This window comes from Geotrypetes seraphini, chromosome 18 (assembly GCF_902459505.1).
Source record: "Geotrypetes seraphini chromosome 18, aGeoSer1.1, whole genome shotgun sequence".
NCBI lineage: Eukaryota > Metazoa > Chordata > Amphibia > Gymnophiona > Dermophiidae > Geotrypetes > Geotrypetes seraphini.
Window position 1 is genome coordinate 38,127,596 of NC_047101.1, and position 25,162 is coordinate 38,152,757.

At 42.5% G+C, this 25,162-nt stretch overlaps 1 protein-coding gene across 3 annotated transcripts in view; it reads right to left on the reverse strand.

The window, feature by feature from the left end:
- Window positions 1-17,394, reverse strand: part of SLU7 (SLU7 homolog, splicing factor) — a 62,521-nt gene extending 45,127 nt beyond the window's left edge. The window contains exons 1-5 of one of the 3 annotated variants that reach the window (XM_033927356.1): window positions 17,297-17,394; window positions 12,090-12,296; window positions 9,425-9,578; window positions 5,566-5,646; window positions 712-840 (exon numbers count right to left, since the gene is read on the reverse strand). In XM_033927356.1, coding sequence (XP_033783247.1) covers window positions 712-840; window positions 5,566-5,646; window positions 9,425-9,578; window positions 12,090-12,259 — 534 coding nt within the window. In that variant the 5' untranslated portion in view covers window positions 12,260-12,296; window positions 17,297-17,394. The remainder of the gene's footprint in view (window positions 1-711; window positions 841-5,565; window positions 5,647-9,424; window positions 9,579-12,089; window positions 12,297-17,296) is intronic. The other 2 variants (XM_033927357.1, XM_033927358.1) reach the window with 2 other exon arrangements.
- Between the last annotated feature and the right edge of the window lie 7,768 nt (window positions 17,395-25,162).

The window sequence follows — 25,162 nt, forward strand, 5'->3', positions numbered from 1 at the left end:
ATTAAGATATTTTGGAATTCTATTTGGCCTCAAATAAATGTATTGTTGGAAAATCATGTAGCACTCTCTTACAACACAGTGTTATTTGGCATGATGATGAGGAAAAAAAGTCAAATTTCATCAGAGAATAACAAGCTTTTATTAGTCATGACAGGGGTTGCCATTCAACATATATCCAACAATTGGAAGAATCATAGTAACCTTAGTTATACATTTTGGTGGAATACAATATGTCATATATTCAAAATGGAAAGAGCAATAGCAGTACAAAGAGGGACAAATACTAAATTTATAAAAATATGGGGACCATTGACAAAATATTGTAGTGAATAGTCATCACTTCTTCTCTTCTTTTTTTCTTTTTCATCTTTTGGCACACCAAAGGGGGGAGGGTATTAGTAACAATTTTACATAATATGTTATAATATGTTCTATAATATGTGTATATTTTGATTGGAAATAAGATGAAGGGTGGGTGTAGGGTGGGGGGTTAAATATATCACTAGATATCAAAGTGTTATTGTGTAATAACTTGTTGAAATATATTATTTTGTGCACTTATTGTCAAATTTGAAAATGAATAAAGAATTATTAAAAAAAAAGAAAGGTCTAACCAATAAAAAATATTACCAGAGAAGTCAAGAAAGCAGTGATAGTGTGGACCCTGCCTCAAAACTTAACCCCAATACACCCCCACCCCAATACACTTACACCACCACCATTGTGATGCGCTCGTGCCTTCAAATGTCTCGCGCACGTTCCCACGCTTCTTAGCTTGTCTTCTGAAGCAGCCGAAACTTTGGAAGGCGGCGATTCCAGCCGAGCACACCGGCACCTCTCCTGCATTAGGAAGCGGAAGTCACAGTCTGTTGCTCACCCTATCACCACTAGCAACGTCAGGACAGTGAACTATAGTTCCGCCACTCGGCGCTTGTACCTGTCTGCTGGCGGGCCAGCTTAAGTGAAATTTTGTAATTGTCTGGTGGACTAAATTTTATTACATCTGGCCTACGGGCCAGAGTTTGACATGTCTGTCCCAGGGAGAGGAGCAGATAGTGGATGCTGTGGATGAGCCATTTAGCTTTTATTTGCCATCATATTTCTATGTTGAAAGGTTTTAGCTATTTCCCCTCTTCTGCTACCTTTCTGTCAAAAGTATATAAACTGGCTAGAGTTTGCCTATAGGCTGGCTACTAAAATGGCCAATGGTATTCATCATAAAGTATATGGGAACCCACAAAGATTGTATACCAAAATGTATACTTTGGAAGAAAATCAAGAAAGCAGAAATATAATAAGAACATAAGAATTTCTGCTGCTGGGTCAGACTAGTAGTCCATCGTGCCCAGCAGTCCGCTCTCGCGGCGGCCCCTAGGTCAAAGACCAGTGCCCTAAATGAGACCAGCCCTACCTGCGTATGTTCCAGTTCAGCAGGAACTTGTCTAACATTTTAAATACTTCCATATTAGAGACCCATCCTGTGCATTTATATCAGTTAAAAGGAAGCTCTGGAACAAAGAGGGTGAAAGGAAATAGATGAAAGGATAGTATATGAATTCAAGAAAGATTGGGCAAGTACAGAGGATCAACGAGGGAGAGGAAGGAATTAAGAGCTTAGTAATTGATGTGGATGGGCAGACTGCCATCATTTTTATAACATTTGCAGCAATATTCAATATTAATATGTCCATACCCAGAATCCACACCATGCTAATACTTAACTGTTTCACAGGCCAGTCACTACCACTCTCTGCATTGTCAGATTTGTAGTTTGCTTTTCAGAATAGATGCAAAGCAGTTTACAACACAAATATCAAAATCCATTATAATGATGTACTCGATACACCTTTGACTATAGATTTGAAGCATCCAGGATATTTTCAGTTACACCCACATTTTAGTGGAAATATAAAGTCAATTAGAAAAGCTACTCAGGGGTGCTGAAAAGTTCTCAGCACAACCAAGAAGGGAATGATGTGGATCCATGAAACTTACAAGTTACTGCATTTTTTCGCTCCATAAGACACACCTGACTATAAGACGCACCCTAAGTTTTAGAGGAGGAAAACAAGAAAAGAAAAACATTCTGAACCAAATTCTCCCTGCCAGGCTCTGCACCCAACCCCGCACTCATTGCCAGGCTCTGTATCCTGTCTCCCCTCCCTGCCAGGCTCCGCACCCTGTCCCCCCTCTGGTGGTCTAGTGGTAGGCTGGGACAGGGCACAGGGCGGGCAGGGCACAGATGTCAAAGCAGATGACTTTTTAAAATATGCAATGTCACCTCAGTAACACTATAGAAAAATAGACAAATATAAGGCAAAATATAGATAAATTCTCCACATTGACACATTTTGATCACTAAATTGAAAATAAAATCATTTTTCCTACCTTTGTTGTCTGGTGATTTCTTTCTTTCAGCCCAGGGGAGGGACTCCTGTCTAAAGCACCGAGAGCGGGGGTAAGAAAAATTACTGGGAAAGGCCAGGTAGGTGCAGCAATTGCACGCCACTGGTCCAGAAGCCTTACCCCCTAATGTCGACAAAGAAGCAGCAGCAGCAGTGGCGGCGGGAGGGGTGGAACTCCTGGCTCAGCGCGGCACCCAGAACGGAAGGAGTTGCTAGGACCTTCTCGCAGACGTCAGAATTGACGTCGGGAGTAAGGTTTCTAGGCCGGCAGTATGCAATTATTGCACCCGCCTGGCCTTTCCCTTCTACTTTCGGCTGCAGTGAGCAACCAGTAGCAGCAGCGGCGGGTGAGGGGCGAGCAGTGGCGGCAGCCTAAATAAGGTAAAGGGGGAGGGAATTAGGGTATTCGCTTCACAGGACACACCCTTTTTTCCACCTACTTTTTTGGGTGGAAAAAGTGCATCTTATGGAGCAAAAAATACGGTAATCCACATGTTTACCCTTAAGTTCAACACACCTGGCACATCTTGTCTGAAGTTTCTGTAACCCTTCCAAAAAAACACTTTGAAGTCTGATCATTGAAATAATGCTCTACTGCAATCACCTCCGAACTGCACAAAAACTGTCACCCTTTCAAAGCAATTCTTTTTTTTTTATAATTTCTTTATTCATTTTTTCATATTACAACAAGTGTATCAGAAAAATTTTTTTGATCTTATAAATATACACACTTGATTTACCTTCATGACCACTTTAAGTACAACATATCATATTCATATTCATATTTTATAATGTTCTAAATAATGTGTAATTCATTTAATATGTATGACCAATATAAATAAAATAACCCCCCCTCCCAATCCCTCCCTACCTATTTCAGAAAATCTAACCTAATCCTTTAAAATTTATTAATTAATTCATACATATTGTGAGATAAATAAAATAATACCCACCCACATCTCCACTTAACAAATCTCTTATTATGGGAAAATGTTATTAATCATTACAAAAATCTGCTAATGGCCTCCAAATCTTCTGAAATTTACCAAAGTAACCTTTCTGTGTTGCTATTGTGAGCTCCATCTATATAATAAAACCGTAGGCGGCGCATGCGCAGTCTTATCGGCGTGCTTCCATGATCCGTAGGTCCGTGGCCACCAAGAGTGCAGCATGCCCCGCGCTTACTACGGCCCCACACGCAGCTCAGTTCGGCACGGCGGTTTCCCCAGATAGGGGAAGTCGAACTGCTCACTCCCGACGCGCAGCTGAGTTCGGCACGGCGATTTCCCTGGTTTCCCCAGATAGGGGAAGCCGAACTGCTCACTCTCGCCTCATTGTCCTGCCGCCGCTCCTGTTCACAGCGGTCTGCACGTCGACGACTCCCCCCCCCCCCCCCGGGGCTGCCTAAAGAAAAAATGTTTCATGGTGCTTGGCCCGCCAAAAAATTTCTGCCGTTGCCGAAATTTGCCCCACCGTTCCTTCCCTTCCTCCATCAGGTACAGTTCAGCTCCGCTAAAAGGAGCTGCTTTGAAATTGGAGACCTGCCGCCACCGTAACACGTTCCCTCTGCCGCGGTCCCATATGTCAGAGAAGGGGCGGGACCAAGGCAGAGGGGAACGTGCTACGGCAGTGGCAGGCCTCCGATTTCGACGCGGATCCTTTTAACATTGGTGGATTCACTGCACCTGATGGAGGGAGGGAAGGAAAGGTGGTTGTGCGCTGTTGAGCCCCTCTTTGCCCTCAGACCCTCTCCTAACTGCTCCCTCCTGTCTCAGACCACTGGGGGGAGGTGCCTATCTTCAGCTGCAGGGATGGAGGGAGGGAAGAAGAAAGAAGGGGCCCTGGCAAGCGAGTTATCAAAAGCCAACCATAGCCTGGGAGCCCTACATGATATGAATAATGACCAGACAACAAAAGGTAAGAAAAATAATTTTATTTTCTGTTTTGTGATTACAATATGTCAGATTTGAAATGTGTCTTGAGGGAGGCTGCCGCCACGGCTTTGGACAGAGGGGTACCATTTTCGTGGGAGCTGGCCTTCGGAGAGGCTTGGGACGCGGGGACGGATGCAGGAAGGGCTGCCGCTGCGAAGGGCTTTGGTGGGGGAGCCAGCCAGACCGCGAGTGTGGGACCGTTGTAAGCGCGGATTGGTCAAGGAGCCGCCGTTGCCGAGGCTTTTAAATTGCTCTCCCACCGTCACTCCCTCCCGTCCCGGCTCTGCCTCTGCCCCTGCCCAGGTTCAAAAGCAGGAGAGGCGGTCATCTAGCACCCGTTAATCTAACGGGCTTAAACACTAGTTTTATATATATGGCATATCAAATTCCACCAAAAGTTATAATTTAATCTGTCATAATTTTTCCAGTTATTTGTTGAATTGCTACTCCAGTTAATATGAATAAAAGTTTATTATTATGTGACGAAATTTGACTTTTTGCTCTCATTGTTGTACCAAATAAAATAGTATCATAAGTCAAGGCTACTGGATTGTCCATCATCCTATTTATTTGAGGCCAAATTGATTTCCAAAATAATAATATATATGGACAATAGAATAAAAGATGATCTAATATCCCAGCCTCAAGATGACAGTGCCAACATTTATTAGACTTAGAGCTATCTAATTTTTGTAAACGAACAGGGGTCCAAAAAGCTCTATGCAAAAGAAAAAACCATGTTTGTCTCATAGATGCTGATACTGTACATCTTATCCTCCAAGAAAAGCAAGACTCAAAAATTCCTGACTAAAGAACTTTGGCTCCAAACACAGCCTCCCCCTTCCGAGTTCACTTGAAGAAGGAAACGCTGAAAAGGGAGCTGTTCTCCACTGCAGAAGGGGAAGAGTTCAAGATCTTAAAGTGACACCCTTCTGCAGATTCATGGTTATCTTTTCAGCTCCGGTGGTAAAAACGCTCAAAATTTATGAAGTTGGTTGGTTAGGCTGAGAACTTTTCAGCACCTTCTCATATAACCCCACTGGTTGGACTGGTCTATATTGCGGATTAACAGTGACGGGAAAAAAATACTTGATGGTAGAGCAATGCTAGCATATACAGGCAGTGAAAATAAGATATTAAAGTAATACCCATTATTCAATAGCTAGTTTCTAACTAGCAGAATAGCACTGAATACATAAATCAGATAGATGAAATACTCAGCTTACCTCAAGGCAGTCTTTCTTTTTGTGTGTCGTTGCACCACAATTTTCACAAGCTCCTGGACGAAATTTTATTGCAATAGAACCCTAAATATTAAAGATAATCTTATTGTATAAGAAGAAAAAAAAAGACTCATCCTTACAAATAAAAGGAACAAAATCAGGCAGGCTCAAGTTTAGCAGATTTGTTTGTTTGCTAATTATGGGGCCATAAGCTGGGAAAATAGTAAGTGATTCTGCAGCAAGGAGCTATAAATATAATGAAGGAAAAATGTAGGTTCTGTTTTCCCTTTTATCTTAATATCCTTTTCTATTATATCATCATGAACACAACACACAAGTCTTAAGAGGTCTGCACAGCATATACACTTCCCCCTCCATTTTCGTGGGGATTAAGGCAGAGCCGGCCTGTAAATATTGAAAAATTGCGAATAACTTTAGGGCCGACTCTGACCCATCCCCACCTACAGGACCTCTCCACACCTTACCTGGTGGTCTAGCCGTCAACAAAAATGGCTGCCATGAATTCCCGCTGTAGTCTCGTGAAACCACAGGAACTCACAGCAATCATTTTTGTTGACGGCTATGCATACATAGGGCAGTAGCGTAGGAAGATACTTTCTTACGGAAATACTTTTTTTTTTACAGAAATACTTTTTTACGGAAAGGGTGGTAGATGCGTGGAACAGTTTCCCTGAAGAGGTGATGGAAACGGAGACTGTGTCTGAATTTAAGTGCCTGGGATAGGCAAGTGGGATCTCTTGGAGAGAGAAAGAGATGGGCTGTGGATGGGCAGACTAGATGGGCCATTTGGCCTTCATCTGCCATCATGTTTCTATTAGCATCCTTTGATGAAGTCCCCCTCCCCCCTCCCCAATAATCCTTATCACCTCAGGTAGAAAGAAAAAAAAAAAGCATTCGGAAGAGGTGAGGAATAATACTACACCTAACTTAACTTACCTATAACTGCTACTGGAAAGATGTGTGAAAACAAATAGCAATGCATGTTTATATAAATAATAGTAGCCTATGGCACTTTGTGTGTCTAAGGGCTAGATTCACTAAGCAAACCGATCATGTACCGATCGGTTTGCGACTCCTTTGCGAACCGATTTCCCTCCGACCCGATTCACTTACCTCTCTGTCGACCATCCTCCGATCCACGCATGCAAATGAGGGGAACGGCATGCAAAGTAGGCAGGGACGCGATTCACTAACCAAAACCCTGCAACATCGACTAGGCTGGCCGATCACAAACAAGCGACTGCTGAGGACCAATCGCTCAAGCTCTTTCCGACTGCCCTGCCTTCTGCCACCCTGCTCTCTGCCCTGTCAGCCCCGATCTCTTGCCTGACCCGAACTGCATCCCCTGGCTATAATGAAAGGAGCTGTCCTTTCTCCTGCAGTCCCGACTATCCCACTGCTCGACTCTCCCCCTGCCCTGATCTCCTGAGTGCCCCAAACGCCTGCCTGCTCTGACTCTCCCACCCTGCCCGCAGTGCAAGCCCGAGGTTTTAACCTGCAGGCTTAAAGCAGGTTAAAAACCATGGGCTCCCAAAAATTTAAAAAAATTTTCTGCCGGGCTCAGATGGTCTGCGCATGTGGTGGGATACCTATAGAGCAATCCGGGCAGGCAATTGGGGGCATGATTCCGATCGCCCTCATTTGCATAAGGGCCATTTGTGAATCAGCCCCCCGGACATGGATCGGATCCGATCCGTGCCCTTAGAATCTAGACCTAAGTGCTTTGAAAATAAGCTCCTTTATCTCACTCACACCTTTATCAATTGTAGCTTAAGGCATATTATATTCAGGAACAGTAAGTATTTCTCTGTTCCTGGAGGGTTCATAATCTGAGGGATTCCACTAGTCACCTTTCCTTCCTTCGAGCGACTTCCATTAACCACCACCCTCTGGCGTCTGTCCGACAGCCAGTTTCTGACCCAGTTCACCACTTTGGGTCCTAACTTCAGCCCTTCAAGTTTGTTCAACAGCCTCCTATGAGGAACTGTATCAAAGGCTTTGCTGAAATCCAAGTAAATTACATCTAGCATATGTCCTCGATCCAGCTCTCTGGTCACCCAATCAAAAAATTCAATCAGGTTCATTTGGCACGATTTACCTTTTGTAAAGCCATGTTGCCTCGGATCCTGTAACCCATTAGATTCAAGGAAATACACTATCCTTTCTTTCAGCAACACTTCCATTATTTTTCCAACAACTGAAGTGAGGCTCACCGGCCTGTAGTTTCCTGCTTGTCCCTGAGGCGATTGAGGTTTTAGTGACTTGCCCAAGATCACAAGGAGCTGCAGTGGAATTTTAACCAGGTTTCCCTGGTTCTCAAACTACTGCTCTAGCCATTAGGCTACTTTTTCACCCCAAAGCTACCTCTGTATCTATGACTGCACCCCCATTACTTATTACACCTATTGCTACATAGACTTTCACAAACAGTTCTATTACTTCACATTCTTCCTACAATCGTCTGACCTTAAGGATCTGGTGGAATTAACAGTATCAATAACAGATTGAATAAGTGAAGGGTCTCAATCACTCCATGCTCTTAGGCCTCATTTCTTACATGTATACCACTAGACAGGGGGTACTGAATGCAGTTCACTCAAGCTGCTGTTGATACTGTTGCCACCACACTACTATGAAATCAGGGAAATGACAGAATGGAAATGAAGTGATCGTAGCTGAGTGAGGTGGGTAGAAGTAAGTAGAAAGGAATCCATGCAGGTGATAAGAGGAATATGATGAGAGATTTAGAAGGCTGAAGATAAATTTTTCTATTCCCAGCATTATATCCCCTTAAGCATGTGTTAATATAGGCTTGCATGCTTTTTTTAAACAAATTATTCTTTTTTTTTTTTTTTTTCCATCTTTATTCCTTTTTATTTCTTTCAACAAGTGTACAATATTATTACAAGTAATTCACATCACTCACTTGACATTCTTAAGCAATATTATTACACATGTTTTAATTCCCTCCACCCACCTCCCATCCCCTCCCCTATCAACAAAATATTTTATCCAAACATATATATATTTAGACTCTCCCTCCCCCCCATTTTTACAAATTATCCCCTAAGGAAAAAGAATAACCCTTAATCATTACAATATTCAATTAATGGCCTCCACACCTCCTTAAACCTATTAAAATATCCCCTCTGTACGGCAAGAAATCTTTCCATCTTATATAAATGACAAACTGAGTTCCACCAAAAACTACAATTCAATCTAGAACAGTCTTTCCAATTAGTCGTTATTTGTTGAATTCCCACTCCAGTAAGAATCATCAATAATTTGTTGTTTGCTGCAGATATCTGACTTTTGGCCCTCATACACATTCCAAAAATCACTGTGTCGTAGGATAATGCTACATGATTTTCCATCAATATATTAACTTGATCCCATATTGATATCCAAAATGCCTGAATACATGGACAATAAAATAAAAGATGGTCTAAAGTTCCAATTTCAATTTTACAATGCCAGCATCTATTAGACTTAGAGCAATCTAATTTTTGTAATCTAGTAGGGGTCCAGAATGCTCTATGCAACAAAAAGAACCATGTTTGCCTAATAGATGCTGACATCGTACCTTTAATTCTCCAAGTCCAAATACGTGGCCATTGAGATGCATTAATTTGATGCTTAATCTCAATGCTCCAAATATCTCTTAATCCATTTTTTGGTTTCTTATTCAAATAATTAGATATCATTTTATACCACTTTCTAACACCAATGTTAACTACAGAATTTGGCAGAAACAGGATACACATATCAACATGGAATTCAGAGGACAGCTGCATTGTTTTCATACATCCAAGCTCTTGAATGGACAGAAAAGTTTCCCTACCTCTTTAACACCTCTCTTGTACCATTCACCCATTGATGTAAATTCTTTCTGCTTCTCTTCCTGAGGGCGCTGATGCTTTAAGGTAGGTCTTTTGGAAGGATCTATATACCATGGTACTGAGGAAATGTACTGTGGAATATGAGGATTGATGTCTCTACACAAGAAAGCACAAAGACATACCTTAGAAACAGGAACATTTATTCACACAGCTAGTGTTACATTGTGGATCTGTTTTTATAACAAAAGATAAAAAACTGATTTTGCCTTCTTGACCCAAAAAAAAAAAAGAAAGAAATCAGTGCAACAAAATACTATTTTTCATGTGATGTGTTCTTTTTAGCCAATTATGGACTCCTTTTACAAAGCCGCGATAGCGAATGCCATGCGGCAAATGCGACGCAGCCCATTCGTTTCCAATGGGTTGCATCGCATTTGCTGTGCTGGGACTCTCTACTGCAAGTTTGTAAAGAGGCCCGATGTGAAGTCAAAACATAGCAGTTCAATTTTCAAAAATACCTCTTTTCTCTTAACTGAATCAATTTCAGTAAAATAAAGTATACATAACTGAATCTTGAGAAGTTTCCAATGACGTGCAACCTCAAATTTTGAATAAATCTAGTTAAATTCCAATTAATCTTGGCATAAAGAAACAAAGACCCCCTTTTATCAACCTGAGTTAGAATTTGTTTTATAACGGGCCACTGCGGTAAAAGCTCCAATGCTCATAGAATTTCTTTCAGCATCAAGAGCTTTTACCGTAGCGGCCCATGATAAAAAGCCCTATGCAGCTTGATAAAAGGGAGCCAAAGTTAGTACTGTTCAAACTTACAATAAAAATCTACATAAATTACAAGATAATTAAGGAAACTAGAGCAATACCAATAAAGTTGTACACTATACTTTGGCTAGCCCCTAGTCCTTACCCCTTTTGCAGTATATAATGAAGAATGACAAAGGCAAGGCATTGTTTCATAATATATCGTATATACTCAAATATAAACAGAGATTTGGGGGTCTTTGTTCATATTTGAGTCTACTACCGTAGTTTTAAAAAATATCCAAATTTAAGCCTACCGGGCTATGGGGAATGGAGTTGTAGGTCAGGGGCAGGTCCAACATGTGAGGCAGACAGCCGATTCCTCTCGGTGGTGGCTACGGCGGTCCTCTATGCTGTTTTCCGGTAGCTGGGAGGAGGGGGGGGAGTGAGGAGTCAGCGGTGCATCTAGATTGTGAGCAGCCCTGCCTTCGGTCCCATCCCGGTACCGCTAAACCAGCTGGCAATAATGGAGCCAGACATAACAGGGCCCTTCTCTCTTGCCAAATTGCTAAAGGCTCTGCCAGTCTTGATCTCACCCCCTCTGACGTTACTTCCTGATTTTGAGGGGCAGGATCAAGACCGGCAAGAAGGAAGGCTCCCTTGGTGTCTGGTTTTGTATTGCCAGCTGGTTTAGTGGGACTGGGACAGGACCGGACCAAATGCAGGACTGCTCACAATCCAGATGCACTAGTGACACTTCACCCCCCCTCCTCCCAGCGGCTAGCAAACAGCATAGAGGACAGTCGCAGCCGCCAGTGGGAGGAATAAGCTGCCCGCCACGTGTGTTAGGCCTGCGACTCTGTTGGAAGAAGCAAAAGGCAAAAGGTGATGGGGAGAGATCTTGGATGTAGCTGGAGGGAGAGATGAAGTATTGGAAGAAAGAGGAGAGAGGATATGCTGGCTGGAGGGGGCAAGAGATGAGATACTGGTTAGAAGAGTGACAATAGAGAGAGAGAGAAAGAGAGAGAGAGAGAGAGAAAGAAAGAAAAGATACTGGAAAGGGGAGAGAGGGAAGAGTTAGCAAAAAATTCTGGAGAAATAGAAGAACTGGAGAAAAAGAAGAAAAATAAATGGAGGAAAACTGAAAGGAAAAGGTTAAAGTCAGAGATGGATGTAGGAGAGGAAGTGAAGACAGGAAGGAGAGAAGAGGCAGATTGACTGCAGACCCTGGAAAGAAAATTATGAAAAGACAGAAGAAAGTAAACACAAATAAAATGGCCAGACAACAAAGGTAGAAAAATAATTTTATTTTAATTTCATGAACAGAAAAAGTAGTTTTACTGTAATTTTGCACTGCTTTCTTTATATATTCCAAAGTGTAGAGTGCTGTTTCTCTTTCTCTGGCTTCTTGAGTTTAAGTTTGATTTTTGTCTACATTTATTTAAGTTTGTGGTTGCTTGTAGTTGTGTTTTCCTATGTAGGGTCCCTGTTGTGATATATGCATCACAGATATTTGTATTATGTTTAGTGACTTATGAGATAGCTGATGGGGAGGGAGGGTGAACAGTCTTTATGAATTGGCTCATCATGGTAACTCAAAATTTCTAACCTTGATTTATATTCAAGTTAATTTGTCCCCCTTTTGGGAGGAAAAAAAGGACACCTCAGTTTATATTTGGATCGGTTTATATTCCAGTAAATACAGTAATTTTGATAATATATATACTTGCACTTACATGACAAAATATAGCACTTTACAAAGTAGCTGTTAATTGCTGAAAATGCATTCCTTGAAATAAAAATTGGTAATTCAGACCCCAAACCTACTAGATTTGTTAACATATCCCTATAATCACTATAATTATTGTACAATTTATACATTTTAGGTTGGGGTATGCTTTAACTTACTTCCCCTCTTCATCCACTTCTGCTGGGGCATTACCCAACTTTCTTTGTTCCTCAAGTTCCTTTTTCTTCCTCCAATCCTCTCTTGTCATCTTCTTCGGCTCATCCAAACCTGTATCATTAGGCCCACCTGAAGGGACAGACTGGATCACCTCCAAACTTCCAGAAGCCATTATGCCTTTGTACACAGTCCCAAGATAACTGGATATGCTGAAAATAAGACAGATGAGAAAAAACCGATTAACACCTTCAATAACTAGAGATACCATTATGTAAATATAAGGGTTCTTTTAGTAAAGTTCAACACGTTGGCTGTTCAACACATTGGTCCCTATTCACAAAAGTTGTCACAGGGATGAAGCGGGAAACTACAGGCCAGTAAGCCTCACTTCGGTTGTTGGAAAAATAATGGAAGTGTTGCTGAAAGAAAGGATAGTGAACTTCCTGGAATCTAATGTGTTACAGGATCCAAGGCAACATGGCTTTACTAAAGGTAAGTCTTGTCAAACTAACCTGATTGAATTTTTTGATTGGGTGACCGGAGAGACCTAATGTATTTTATGTAAACCGCTTCGAACCTAACGGATTAGCGGTATATAAGAAATAAATTACATTACATTACATTACATCAAGGACATATGCTAGATGTAATTGACTTAGATTTCAGCAAAGCCTTTGATACGGTTCCTCATAGGAGGCTCTTGAACAAACTTGAAGGGCTGAAGTTAAGACCCAAAGTGGTGAACTGGGTTAGAAACTGGCTTTTGGATAGACGCCAGAGGGTGGTGGTTAATGGAAGTCGCTCGGAGGAAGGAAAGGTGAGTAGTGAAATCCCTCAGGGTTCGGTGCTTGGGTCGATCCTGTTCAATATGTTTGTGAGTGACATTGCTGAAGGGTTAGAAGGAAAAGTTTGCCTTTTTACGGATGATACCAAGATTTGTAACAGAGTAGACACCAAAGAGGGAGCGGAAAAATATGAAAAAGGATCTGCAAAAGTTAGAGGAATGGTCTAATGTCTGGCAACTAAAATTCAATGTGAAGAAATGTAGAGTAATGCATTTAGAGATTAATAATCGGAAGGAACCGTATATCTGGGAGGTGAGAGGCTGATATGCACAGACAGGGAGAGGGACCTTGGGGTGATAGTGTCCGAAGATTTAAAGGCAAAAAAACAGTGTGACAAGGCGGTGACTGGGCTGTATAAAGAGAGGCGTAACCAGTAGAAGGAAGAAGGTGTTGATGCCCCTGTACAGGTCGGTGGTGAGGCCCCACTTGGAGTATTGGGTTCAGTTCTGGAGAACGTATCTGGTGAAGGACATAAGAAGACTTGAAGCAGCCAGAGGAGGGTGACAAAAATGATAGGAGGTTTGCGCCAGAAGACATATGAGGAGAGACTGGAAGCCCTGAATATGTATACCCTAGAGGAGGGACAGGGGAGATATGATTCAGACATTCAAATACTTGAAGGGTATTAAAGTAGAAGAAAATCTTTTCCAGAGAAAGGAAAATGGTAAAACCAGAGGACATAATTTAAGGTTGAGGGGTGGTAGATTCAAGAGCAATGTTAGGAAATTCTATTTTACAGAGAGGGTGGTGGATGCCTGGAATGCGCTCCTGAGAGAGGTGGTGGAGAGGATTTCAAAGAAGCATGGGATGAACACATAAGATCTAGAATCAGAAAATAATAGTAAATATTGAACTAAGGACAGTACTGGGCAGACTTGCATGGTCTGTGTCTGTATATGGCCGTTTGGGGAGGATGGGCTGGGAAGGGCTTCAGTGGCTGGAAGGGTGTAGATGGGCTGGAGTGAGATTTGATGGAGACTTCGACAGCTGGAACCCAAGCAGAGTACCGGGAATGAGCTTTGGATTCTTGCCCAGAAACAGCTAAGAAGAAAAAATTTAAATTGAATCAGGTTGGGCAGACTAGATGGACCATTCAGGTCTTTATCTGCCATCATCTACTATGTTACTATGCAGTAAAAGCTAATGCACTGACCACTTTTGTTCTATTTTTAGGGTTACTGTGATAAGTTGTGCATTAAGGGAATTTTGTATTAGGTGACAGAACTAGGTAGGGCAAGGAGAACATACAGCAATTATGCAAGACTACTCATTACTTCTTAAATGTCTTTGCACTAACTGCAATCTGATTACCACATGCTAAAGCAAGGGGTAATGCATGACTAGCAACAGAAAATGCCGTGTAACATTTACAGCTACCTCACATTAATTTTCTGTCTTAAGCCACTGTAACTGCAAAATCTAATGTACTTTTAGAATGTAAGAATAGCCATGCTGGGTCAGACCAATAGTATATCTAGCCCAATATCCTGTTTCCAAAGGTGGCCAATCCAGGTCACAAGTAGCTAGCAAAAACCCACATAGTAGCAACATTCCATGCTACCAATTCCTGGGCAAACAGTGGCTTCCTCTCATGACTGTCTCAATAACAGACTATGGACTTTTCTTCCAAGAACTTATCCAACCTTTTTTTTAAAACTCAAATATGCTAAATGCTGTTACCAAATCCTCAAGCAATGAGCTCCAAAGCTCCGGCAGGAGGGAATGGACATCCCCCCTGCCAGGGGAATTCTCTGGGGAGTTTGGGGGTTCTGACGGGAGAGAGTGGTCATCCCTCCTACTAAATGAATTCATGTGGCAGTTCAGGGTTTCTGGCGAGAGGGAGTGGACATAGATTCCCTTGCCATAATCAGCTCAGCAGCCAAATCTATTTGAAACGTAGGCCAGTATTTTGCTGCCTACATTTCAGGCATCTGTCGCAGCCCTAGGCAGGAACCAAGGGCCACTTCCAGGCGAAACCATGCTCAAGCCCAGTCTTGGGCAAGCTTAAGTGTCCTGACGCATCTCCCTCAACCGTGACAAAATGCCTAGGTGGCCTGCCTCAGATTTTTTTGCAATCTGATTGGCTGGTTAGATAGCGGTAGGACTCCTCCCGCTGCCTACATTCGGGACGCTGTTTAAAGAATTTAGCCCATTATTCAAATTAGACATTTTCTACAAAACTTTGGAAATAAATACTGAAAGAATGAATTCCAAATAGATTCTATACTCTTGATGTACTTCCCACCACATTAGGTCATCAGGGTGCAGAAGTAGGAACTATCGTTTGATTTTCAGAGAAACATAAAAGCAGAATCCTCAATACGAGTGCCACTACTTCTACTATTTATTTCTACATTGCTACTAGACTCACCTCCCCCTCTCACCGTTCTCTATTTCTGTGGATAACACTATCCTTCTCCCTGTCTCGTCAGCTCACAACCTTGGGGTGATCTTTGACTCCTCTCTCTCCTTCCCTGTTCATATCCAACAAACCACCAAATCCTGTCGCTTCCTCTTCTATAATAATACCGAAATCTGTCCTCTTCTCTCTGAACACATTACCAAAACCCTTGTCCATGCTCTCATCACCTTGTGTTTAGACTACTGCAATATACTTTTCTCAGGCCTCCCGTGCACCCATCTCTCACCTCTTCAATCCATTCAAAATTCTGCTGCACAACTCATATTCTGTGAGAGCTGCTATTCTCACATTACCCCTCTCCTCAAGTTGCTTCATTAGCTCCACGTCCATTTCCAAATACAGTTTAAACTCCTCTTGCTGACCTACCTACAAGTGAATTTGCTCTGAAGCCCCCCCCCCTCCCCGTTATCTCTCCTCACTCATCTCCCCCTATGCTCCACGCCGTGATTTCCGCTCGTCGGGCAAGCCCCTCTTATCTGTACACTGTATCTTCAATTGCCAATTCCAGACTCCATCCCTTCTTTCTTGTGGTACTGTATGCCTGGAACAGGCTGCCTGAATCAATACATCATACTCCATCCCAAGCAGTATTCAAATCCCACTTTTTAAAAACTGTTTTCAACAACTCCCACTCACTGCTGTCAGATACCTATATCCACTGGATCATTTCCTCTACCGTAATCTCCCCAACCCTGAAATGTTCTGTCTAAATTAGATTGTAAGCTCTTCTGAGCAGGGACTGTCTTTTGTATGTTAAAATGTACAGCGCTGCGTATGCTTTTCAGCGCTAGAGAAATAATAAATAGTAGTACTAGACATATGAATACAGAAGATACAGTCCCTGCTCCACAAAGCTTATAACCTATTTAAGACAAAATAGGACAAATAAGGGATTAGAGTTTCATTTACTATGGGAATGGTTAAAACAACAAGGATACTGGGCCATTGGACATTAAGGAAGCAGGTTGAGACTTGGGCCTGGATTTGTTGTGACATTTCTCATGTGGAGAGGTACATCTGAGAACTGTCAATTAGAGAATGACACGGTGACAAAATTCATCACCATTCCCGTCCCCACGAATAACAGCGGGAAATAAACCCATATCATTTTCTAGTGTCTATTTCATCCTCTGTCCTTCTACACCAGCATTCTTCAGAGCAAAGCTTGCGGGTCAGTGGTTGTGGCCATTCATACTCTGATTCTTCCCTCTTTCCTTAAAGAATGACATGAAGATGATTTCCCGTGGTTATCCGCAGGGACGGGAACGGTGATGAATTTTGTCACCGTGTCATTCTCTACTGTCAATGTAAAAATGGTACTGAAAAAAAAAAAAAAAACAGCACCACAGCGATTAAGTACAGAGAAAGAAAATGTCCCAAAGAAGAACACTGACGCACATCAACAGTGGTAGACCATACGTAAAAAAAAAAAATACAACCAACCACCGCAATTGGAGAGATAAACAGAAACCCAAGACAAAGCCCCAAATAAGGACAACGTGGTGAGGCAAGCAGCGAATAGGTCAGAGAAAAAGCCCCTGGATCTGGCCAGGAACAGGTCACTGGAGCCTTTGGCAAGGGCTGTTTCTGTAGAATGTAGAAGGCAAAAAGCACCAGAGGCTCCAAACACTTGGATGCAAAAGGGAGAATGAAACAATACTTGTTAACCTTTTCCTATCGCGTGTCCCCGACAGTTAATACGATGGGACAGTCAAAGCGACATGACCGTAAATGCCACCCGAAGACGCAGGGGAGCCTCGGAGGACATTAGAAACTTCCGTCCGCGCGCCCGCCCCCCCTCCCCCTACAATATTCCCCGCTCTCTCCGAACCCCCACTCCCCCCCCCCCCCGAGCCCCACTTTCCTTTTCTCTAGTGTTCTAGTACACCCCGCTTCCTGCCGGTAATACGAGGGCCCTAAGCTACCGCCTCAGCCTGTTTACCTTCCGCCACGGGCCAGGAACTTCCCGGCAGCACCTTCTCTGTGACGTCACGACCCCTTTAAAGATCATCAGACCTCTTCCGCGAAAGAGCCTCGGCGTGAACGTGCGTGAGATTAGGCCGTACGAGGGACGCCGCGGCTTCAGCCAATAAGAGAAACGAAAAGAGCCGCGAACTGGTAGAGTGGAGGAGGTGTACGACGTCGGTGGGAGTGGCGTCTTCTGACTAGCTTAGTGAGACTCTGAAGTAGGCTTGCTACTTTCAGGAAACACCAAGCTATAAAATTGTTTTGTTTTTGTTTTTTTTATATATATATTTATTGAATTTTCAATATAATCAAGCATAACTTGTACAGAAAGGAAATCCAGCAAGAAAGTTAGTAATTAAACATAAAACATAAAAAAAAACCCCATCAAATATAAGCTTAATCTCTACTCAAGTCATCAAATAGGATCCAAGGTGGATGATGGGCAAGTAATAATAAGAAAAATTAAATTGGATAAATGTACTAGTAGACTGAAATAATACACCTTTTTCTTAAACTAAGCACTCATGTTCCGTCTTTCTCCAAACATGAAGTTGATAGAAAGGTTGTCAGTTGAAATGGCTCAAAGAAGACAAATTTATGTGAACGATAATTAATTACACATTTACATGGATGTCGCAAATAAAATGTAGCCCCTAGAGCCATAACACCAGGTTTCCTTAACAAAAATTCACATCTCCTTCGCTGGGTCTCCTTGGCCAAATCTGGAAACATCTGTATTTTACAACCTAAAAATTATTTTTGTTTATTTTTAAAGAAAAGTCTCAACAACCAGTTTTTATCTGGCGCGAGCGCTACTGTTAAAAGTAAAGTTGCTGGTTCCGCCAATTCTTTATCAGATGTTTCCAGAATATTAGATATTCTGTTGTTGTTGTTGTTGCTGTTGCAGTTTCTTATTTAGAAGATAGTAAACTTGTGTAATGGTGGTAAGCTCCAATATTTCCATCTTGTAACGCTTGTTTTTAAGATACAATCCTTACAACACTGAATAAAAGTTCTGTTTGGACATTTTAGAAAGCTCAGTGGTGGTTTGTTTGAGGGGTTTTTTTTTGCCGTGAAACACAATAGTCACCCATAAAAATAGTGCTTTAGAAAGTAATAAGATCCATGCATGCCCCTCAACATTTTGATGTCCTTCGTTACAAAGTGAAAAAAAATGAGTAGCTCCGTTCCATAAAAGGAGGAAGATAAGACGCCCATTCATTAAATTTCCAGCCAAAGAAATACTGGGGAGAAACACTGGGACTCATGCAAGGAGCGCCACGACAGAAAAGAAACACAGCACCATACCATACTAAATTTTAAAATAGAATTGGTCTGCAAAAAGTTTCAAGTTAGGAGCTTTCACTGCAGTGGAATTGTGTTTTTCATACAATGTATTTCTGTTTCTGTAGTTTTGGAATTACTGGCAAGGTATATATAGGGTTACAGCTCTGAACTCTCTAAATTCTTAGATGGCATTGAGAGGACCCCTGCTGGAAACCTGGTGCCTTTTCTTGTCTTCAGTCTGAATAATCCTCTCAGCCACCAGCAGGTGGTGAGCAAAATCCAGGGATGCAAAGACAAAATGCAGGAGCTGATGATTCAGACCTAAATATCAAATAAATGTCTAGTGTTTCTGTCATTTCTCCTTTCCTTTTTGGACTAACCTTTTGTCCCATTACGCACTCGGATAAGGACCAGTCCAGAGAGCTGGGCTGCTGCCTATTAATTTCTAAAGCACCTTCGATTGTGCTTGTACTTAACATTTTCCAACAAAATTTCTTTTTGAAAAGACAAGAATGTTTGATCTAGATGGCTCTCATTCAACTCTGATTTCTTCTTTGAAGCTCAAGGAGAGTCTTTCATTTGATTTTCTTAATGAAGAAAAATAATAGTGAAAGCAATATCTTTCCTAAAAGGAAGGAGGCTGGGTCTCACTGTCTTACCCAGGCTGCACTGCACCATCTATTCACAGGTGCAATCCCACTACTGCTGAGTATGGGGGCTTTGACCTGCTCTGTTTCCAGCCTGGGCCGGTTCACCCCTCATTACACAACCTGGGGCTCCTGGGCTCCCCCAGAAACCCCATGTTGATACCCAGCTTAGTGTGGACACCTGCTCAGCATAGCTTGAGACGATGCAGAATCCCCCAAGCTCAAGCAATCCACCAACCTCAGCCTCCCCAGATGCAGGGATTACAGGCCCACGCCACAGAGCCCAGCTACTTTGCTTAGGATTTCACTGGGCTAAAACTCTTATCTGGGTGTGACATCACTGCACAGCTGATTCCTCAGACTGTGCTGCAAATACACATCACTACCTACCTCAAGACTTCCAGCTCTTTGTTCTTCCAAGGGACAGACAGGAAAAGAGCAACAAATGACGCTCACTGTTCTGGGATTTTAGATTGAAAGGATTGTTTTCAAGACCATTAGGTCCAGATGCATGAAGCTCTGCCCACCTGTTAAAAAACCTGCGTTGATGTTGTTTTACTGGGCAGTGCTCAGCACAAATAGCATGCAATTTAGATGCACATTATTTCTGCTGAGCAGCCCAGTAAAAGGGAAAGAACTGTGCAAAGCAGCACATCTCCCTGGTATCAAACCCACAGCCTTTAGCTGGCAAGGCAAGTGCTCTAACCCTTCAAATACTCTCCACACTGCACTGAGTTACTTGTGCTGGAGCTCTGATAAGCAGGAGCAGGAGCAGCAAAAAAAAAAAAAAAAAAGTCTGGAAGAGCTTTTCTTTGCTGGTTCACCAAACCTCAAGCAGAGGAGGAGTGGTTACAGCTTCTGCATCAACAGCCTCAGGCTGTGGGTTTGATCCTGAGCAAAAGCTTTAGAGTGTTTTCAACAAACACAACTGCAGTATTATGTCCCATGCCTAACAACTGCATTCTGCTCATAGATTTGGGACAGACACACCAGCAGCTCCAGACCTCCTGTAAAATTTTACCCGGTAAGAGGTGGGCATTTCCTTTTAGGAATCACAAGGAGTGCTCATTGAAATATTGTTGTTGTGGATGCCAAACACTGAGGGATAGTAGCATGGGACATCCTGTTACCTACACCCCCAATGTTTCAGCTCTAGTGCGACCTGGAGCTTAACATTTGAAAAGGAAGAGGGATAAACTTGTACAAATGGCTACTGTTGTAAGAGGAGAGATTTCAGTGACAGAAGGAACTGACAAACAAAGAGAACAAAAAGAGAGATAAAAACTCTGTGGAGAAATAAAAACGACGAGACGGGAGAGCAGCAGAAATATGAGACTTGGGAAAGGAAGAGAATACGGATAGTGGACACTGGGGAAACTAGAAAGAAGATCTGTAATGCTGAAGATAAAGAGAAGGAATAATAAAGGGTGACGTATAATGAAATATACAAATGTTAAGAGCAGAAGTTTCATTGAGTGGGAAAGAAGAGGAAATTTGTAGTGAAGGGAGAGAGCTGAAGAAGGAGAAAGAAAAAAGTAGAAGAGCAAGGATGGGATTGGGGTAGCAATAAGGCTGAGAAGGTAGAGGAGATTTGAAGATAGGATAAATGAAGGGGGAGTGAAGAGCAGAGAGCTAAAGATGAATCTGTATGTTCTCAATAAGAAGAAAGAGATTCACTGAAGTGGGAATAGAAGACCAAGAGGAGGCAAAAGATACAACTTTCAGGGGTACTGTTGGGTAAGTGGTGACTTTAAGAGTGAGAGAAATGTTGTGGGTTCAAGGGGATGAGGAGATAGAGGCAAGTGAATAGCTTCTAATGGAAGATAAAGATTTAGAGGCAAACGATGGCAGATAAAGGACAGATGGACCCCAACTGTAGCACCCACTCGCTAAGAGATCCCACGTGCTTGTCCCATGCTTTCCTGAGTTCAGACACAGTCTGTATCTCCACCACCTCTACCGGGAAACTGTTCCCCGTATCTACCACCCTTTCTATAAAATAGAATTTCCTTAGATTACTCCTGAGCCTATCACCTCTTAACTTCTGCTACTACTATTACTAGTTATCATCTCCATAGCGATGCTAGATGTATGCAGTGCTGTACATCAAACCATTCAAGAATCAGCCCCTGCTCATGCGAACGTTCAATCTAGTCAAACATGACAAGCCCCATCTCAATCTCCTTCTCATAACCCTAATCTCTGCATCTCCACTCCCATCTCTTTCTCAAGTCCCCTGACTCATCTCCCAGTGTCCCACTTTCATGTAATCCTATTATCCCTTTAAACCTCACTCCGTCTCTCTCTCTACTCCCTCCATCCCTAATATGGATCCAGACTTCCTCAGACTCAGAGATGCCAAGTTACCCAGTTCCAGGTTGAGGATGTTTTACCAGTCCTGATTTGGCAGTGTGGGGTTTGTATGTCTAATCCTGTCCATTGAAATCAGTGCTACATGTTCCATAATACATGGCATCTTTGCAGGCTCAGTCTCTCTCAAAACTTTTACACTCAGCCCAAACCCTTCACTTTCCCAACTGTCACCTAAGCACTGCACAGAAAGTAGGTCCCTGAGGAGACTTTTGTGCAGCCAACCAGCTTCATGACCTAGGATTCTATAGAAGACCCATGTATACGGAAAGCCAGCCTAGTATCCAAGTGGCCCAAAACTCATTAAATAATTAACTAAATACAGTTTCTATTTGCATTTAAACACAATATATCAGGTCAAAAGCAGGTTCTTATCTGAATTATGTAAACATCCAATTTTTCAGAATTCCATATTAACCAAAAACGCTGTGTAATGTTCTTCAGCGTTCAGCACATCAAAACTGTACCACTAGTTCATAGCATATCTATAAACTTTTATTTTTAATATTTCCACAGCTTCAGAACTAAATCATTTTAAATCCACTTGCTGTGTCAGTCCCAGTATCCTTTTGCCTTACTGGCCATGCAGGAATTTTTTTGTATGTGCTGTTTTGTAGGCTTCTTAGGGCTTCCTCCACCCTCCCCTGAGCTCCCCAGAATCATCCAGGGCAATCAACTCTGTGATCATGCATGTAGGATGTCAGATCATGCCATTTTTAGCACACCGCGGACACTTCGAATCTGCTAGAACCTAGGCATCCTCCTACCCCTGTTGCCATTTAATTCAATTAATTTTGGCCCCTTTTTATCAAGCCGCCTTAGGGTTTTTTTCTCATCGCCGGCCACTGCGGTATGAATGTAGGAGCTTTTACTGCAGTGGAATTGTGTTTTTCATACAATGTATTTCTGTTTCTGTAGTTTTGGAATTCTTGGCAAGGTATATATAGGGTTACAGCTCTGAACTCTCTAAATTCTTAGATGGCATTGAGAGGACCCCTGCTGGAAACGTGGTGCCTTTTCTTGTCTTCAGGCTGAACAATCCTCTCAGCCACCAGCAGGTGGTGAGCAAAATCCAGGGATGCAAAGACAAAATGCAGGAACTGATGATTCAGACCTAAATATCAAATAAATGTCTAGTGTTTCTGTCATTTCTCCTTTCCTTTTTGGACTAACCTTTTGTCCCATTATGCACTCGGATAAGGACCAATCCAGAGAGCTGGGCTGCTGCCTATTAATTTCTAAAGCACCTTCGATTGTAATTGTACTTAACATTTTCCAACAAAATTTCTTTTTGAAAAGACAAGAATGTTTGATCTAGATGGCTCTCATTCAACTCTGATTTCTTCTTTGAAGCTCAAGGAGAGTCTTTCATTTGATTTTCTTAATGAAGAAAAATATTAGTGAAAGCAATGTCTTTCCTAAAAGGAAAGAGGCTGGGTCTCACTGTCTTACCCAGGCTGCACTGCACCATCTATTCACAGGTGCAATCCCACTACTGCTGAGTATGGGGGCTTTGACCTGCTCTGTTTCCAGCCTGGGCCGGTTCACCCCTCATTACACAACCTGGGGCTCCTGGGCTCTCCCAGAAACCCCATGTTGATACCCAGCTTAGTGTGGACACCTGCTCAGCATAGCTTGATACAATGCAGAATCCCCCAAGCTCAAGCAATCCACCAGCCTCAGCCTCCCCAGATGCAGGGATTACAGGCCCACACCACAGAGCCCAGCTACTTTGCTTAGGATCTCACTGGGCTAAAACTCTTATCTGGGTGTGACATCACTGCACAGCTGATTCCTCAGACTGTGCTGCAAATACACATCACTACCTACCTCAAGACTTCCAGCTCTTTGTTCTTCCAAGGGACAGACAGGAAAAGAGCAACAAATGACGCTCACTGTTCTGGGATTTTAGATTGAAAGGATTGTTTTCAAGACCATTAGGTCCAGATGCATGAAGCTCTGGGAACCTAGTAAAAAAATACTGCATTGATGTTGTTTTACTGGGCAGTGCTCAGCACAAATAGCATGCAAGATAGATGCATATTATTTCTGCTGAGCAGTCCAGTAAAAGGGGAAGAATTGTGCAAAGCAGCACATCTCCCTGGTATCAAACCCACAGCCTTTGGCTGGCAAGCAAGTGCTCTAACCCTTCAAATACTCTCCACACTGCACAGAATTGCTTGTGCTGGAGCTCTGATAAGAAGGAGCAGGAGCAGGAGCAGCAAAAAAAAAAAAAGTCTGGAAGAGCTTTTCTTTGCTGGTTCACCAAACCTCAAGCAGAGGAGGAGTGGTTACAGCTTCTGCATCAACAGCCTCAGGCTGTGGGTTTGATCCTGAGCAAAAGCTTTAGAGTGTTTTCAACAAACACAACTGCAGTATTATGTCCCATGCCTAACAACTGCATTCTGCTCATAGATTTGGGACAGACACACCAGCAGCTCCAGACCTCCTGTAAAATTTTACCCGGTAAGAGGTGGGCATTTCCTTTTAGGAATCACAAGGAGTGCTCATTGAAATATTGTTGTTGTGGATGCCAAACACTGAGGGATAGTAGCATGGGACATCCTGTTACCTACACCCCCAATGTTTCAGCTCTAGTGCGACCTGGAGCTTAACATTTGAAAAGGAAGAGGGATAAACTTGTACAAATGGCTACTGTTGTAAGAGGAGAGATTTCAGTGACAGAAGGAACTGACAAACAAAGAGAACAAAAAGAGAGATAAAAACTCTGTGGAGAAATAAAAACGACGAGACGGGAGAGCAGCAGAAATATGAGACTTGGGAAAGGAAGAGAATACGGATAGTGGACACTGGGGAAACTAGAAAGAAGATCTGTAATGCTGAAGATAAAGAGAAGGAATAATAAAGGGTGACGTATAATGAAATATACAAATGTTAAGAGCAGAAGTTTCATTGAGTGGGAAAGAAGAGGAAATTTGTAGTGAAGGGAGAGAGCTGAAGAAGGAGAAAGAAAAAAGTAGAAGAGCAAGGATGGGATTGGGGTAGCAATAAGGCTGAGAAGGTAGAGGAGATTTGAAGATAGGATAAATGAAGGGGGAGTGAAGAGCAGAGAGCTAAAGATGAATCTGTATGTTCTCAATAAGAAGAAAGAGATTCACTGAAGTGGGAATAGAAGACCAAGAGGAGGCAAAAGATACAACTTTCAGGGGTACTGTTGGGTAAGTGGTGACTTTAAGAGTGAGAGAAATGTTGTGGGTTCAAGGGGATGAGGAGATAGAGGCAAGTGAATAGCTTCTAATGGAAGATAAAGATTTAGAGGCAAACGATGGCAGATAAAGGACAGATGGACCCCAACTGTAGCACCCACTCGCTAAGAGATCCCACGTGCTTGTCCCATGCTTTCCTGAGTTCAGACACAGTCTGTATCTCCACCACCTCTACCGGGAAACTGTTCCCCGTATCTACCACCCTTTCTATAAAATAGAATTTCCTTAGATTACTCCTGAGCCTATCACCTCTTAACTTCTGCTACTACTATTACTAGTTATCATCTCCATAGCGATGCTAGATGTATG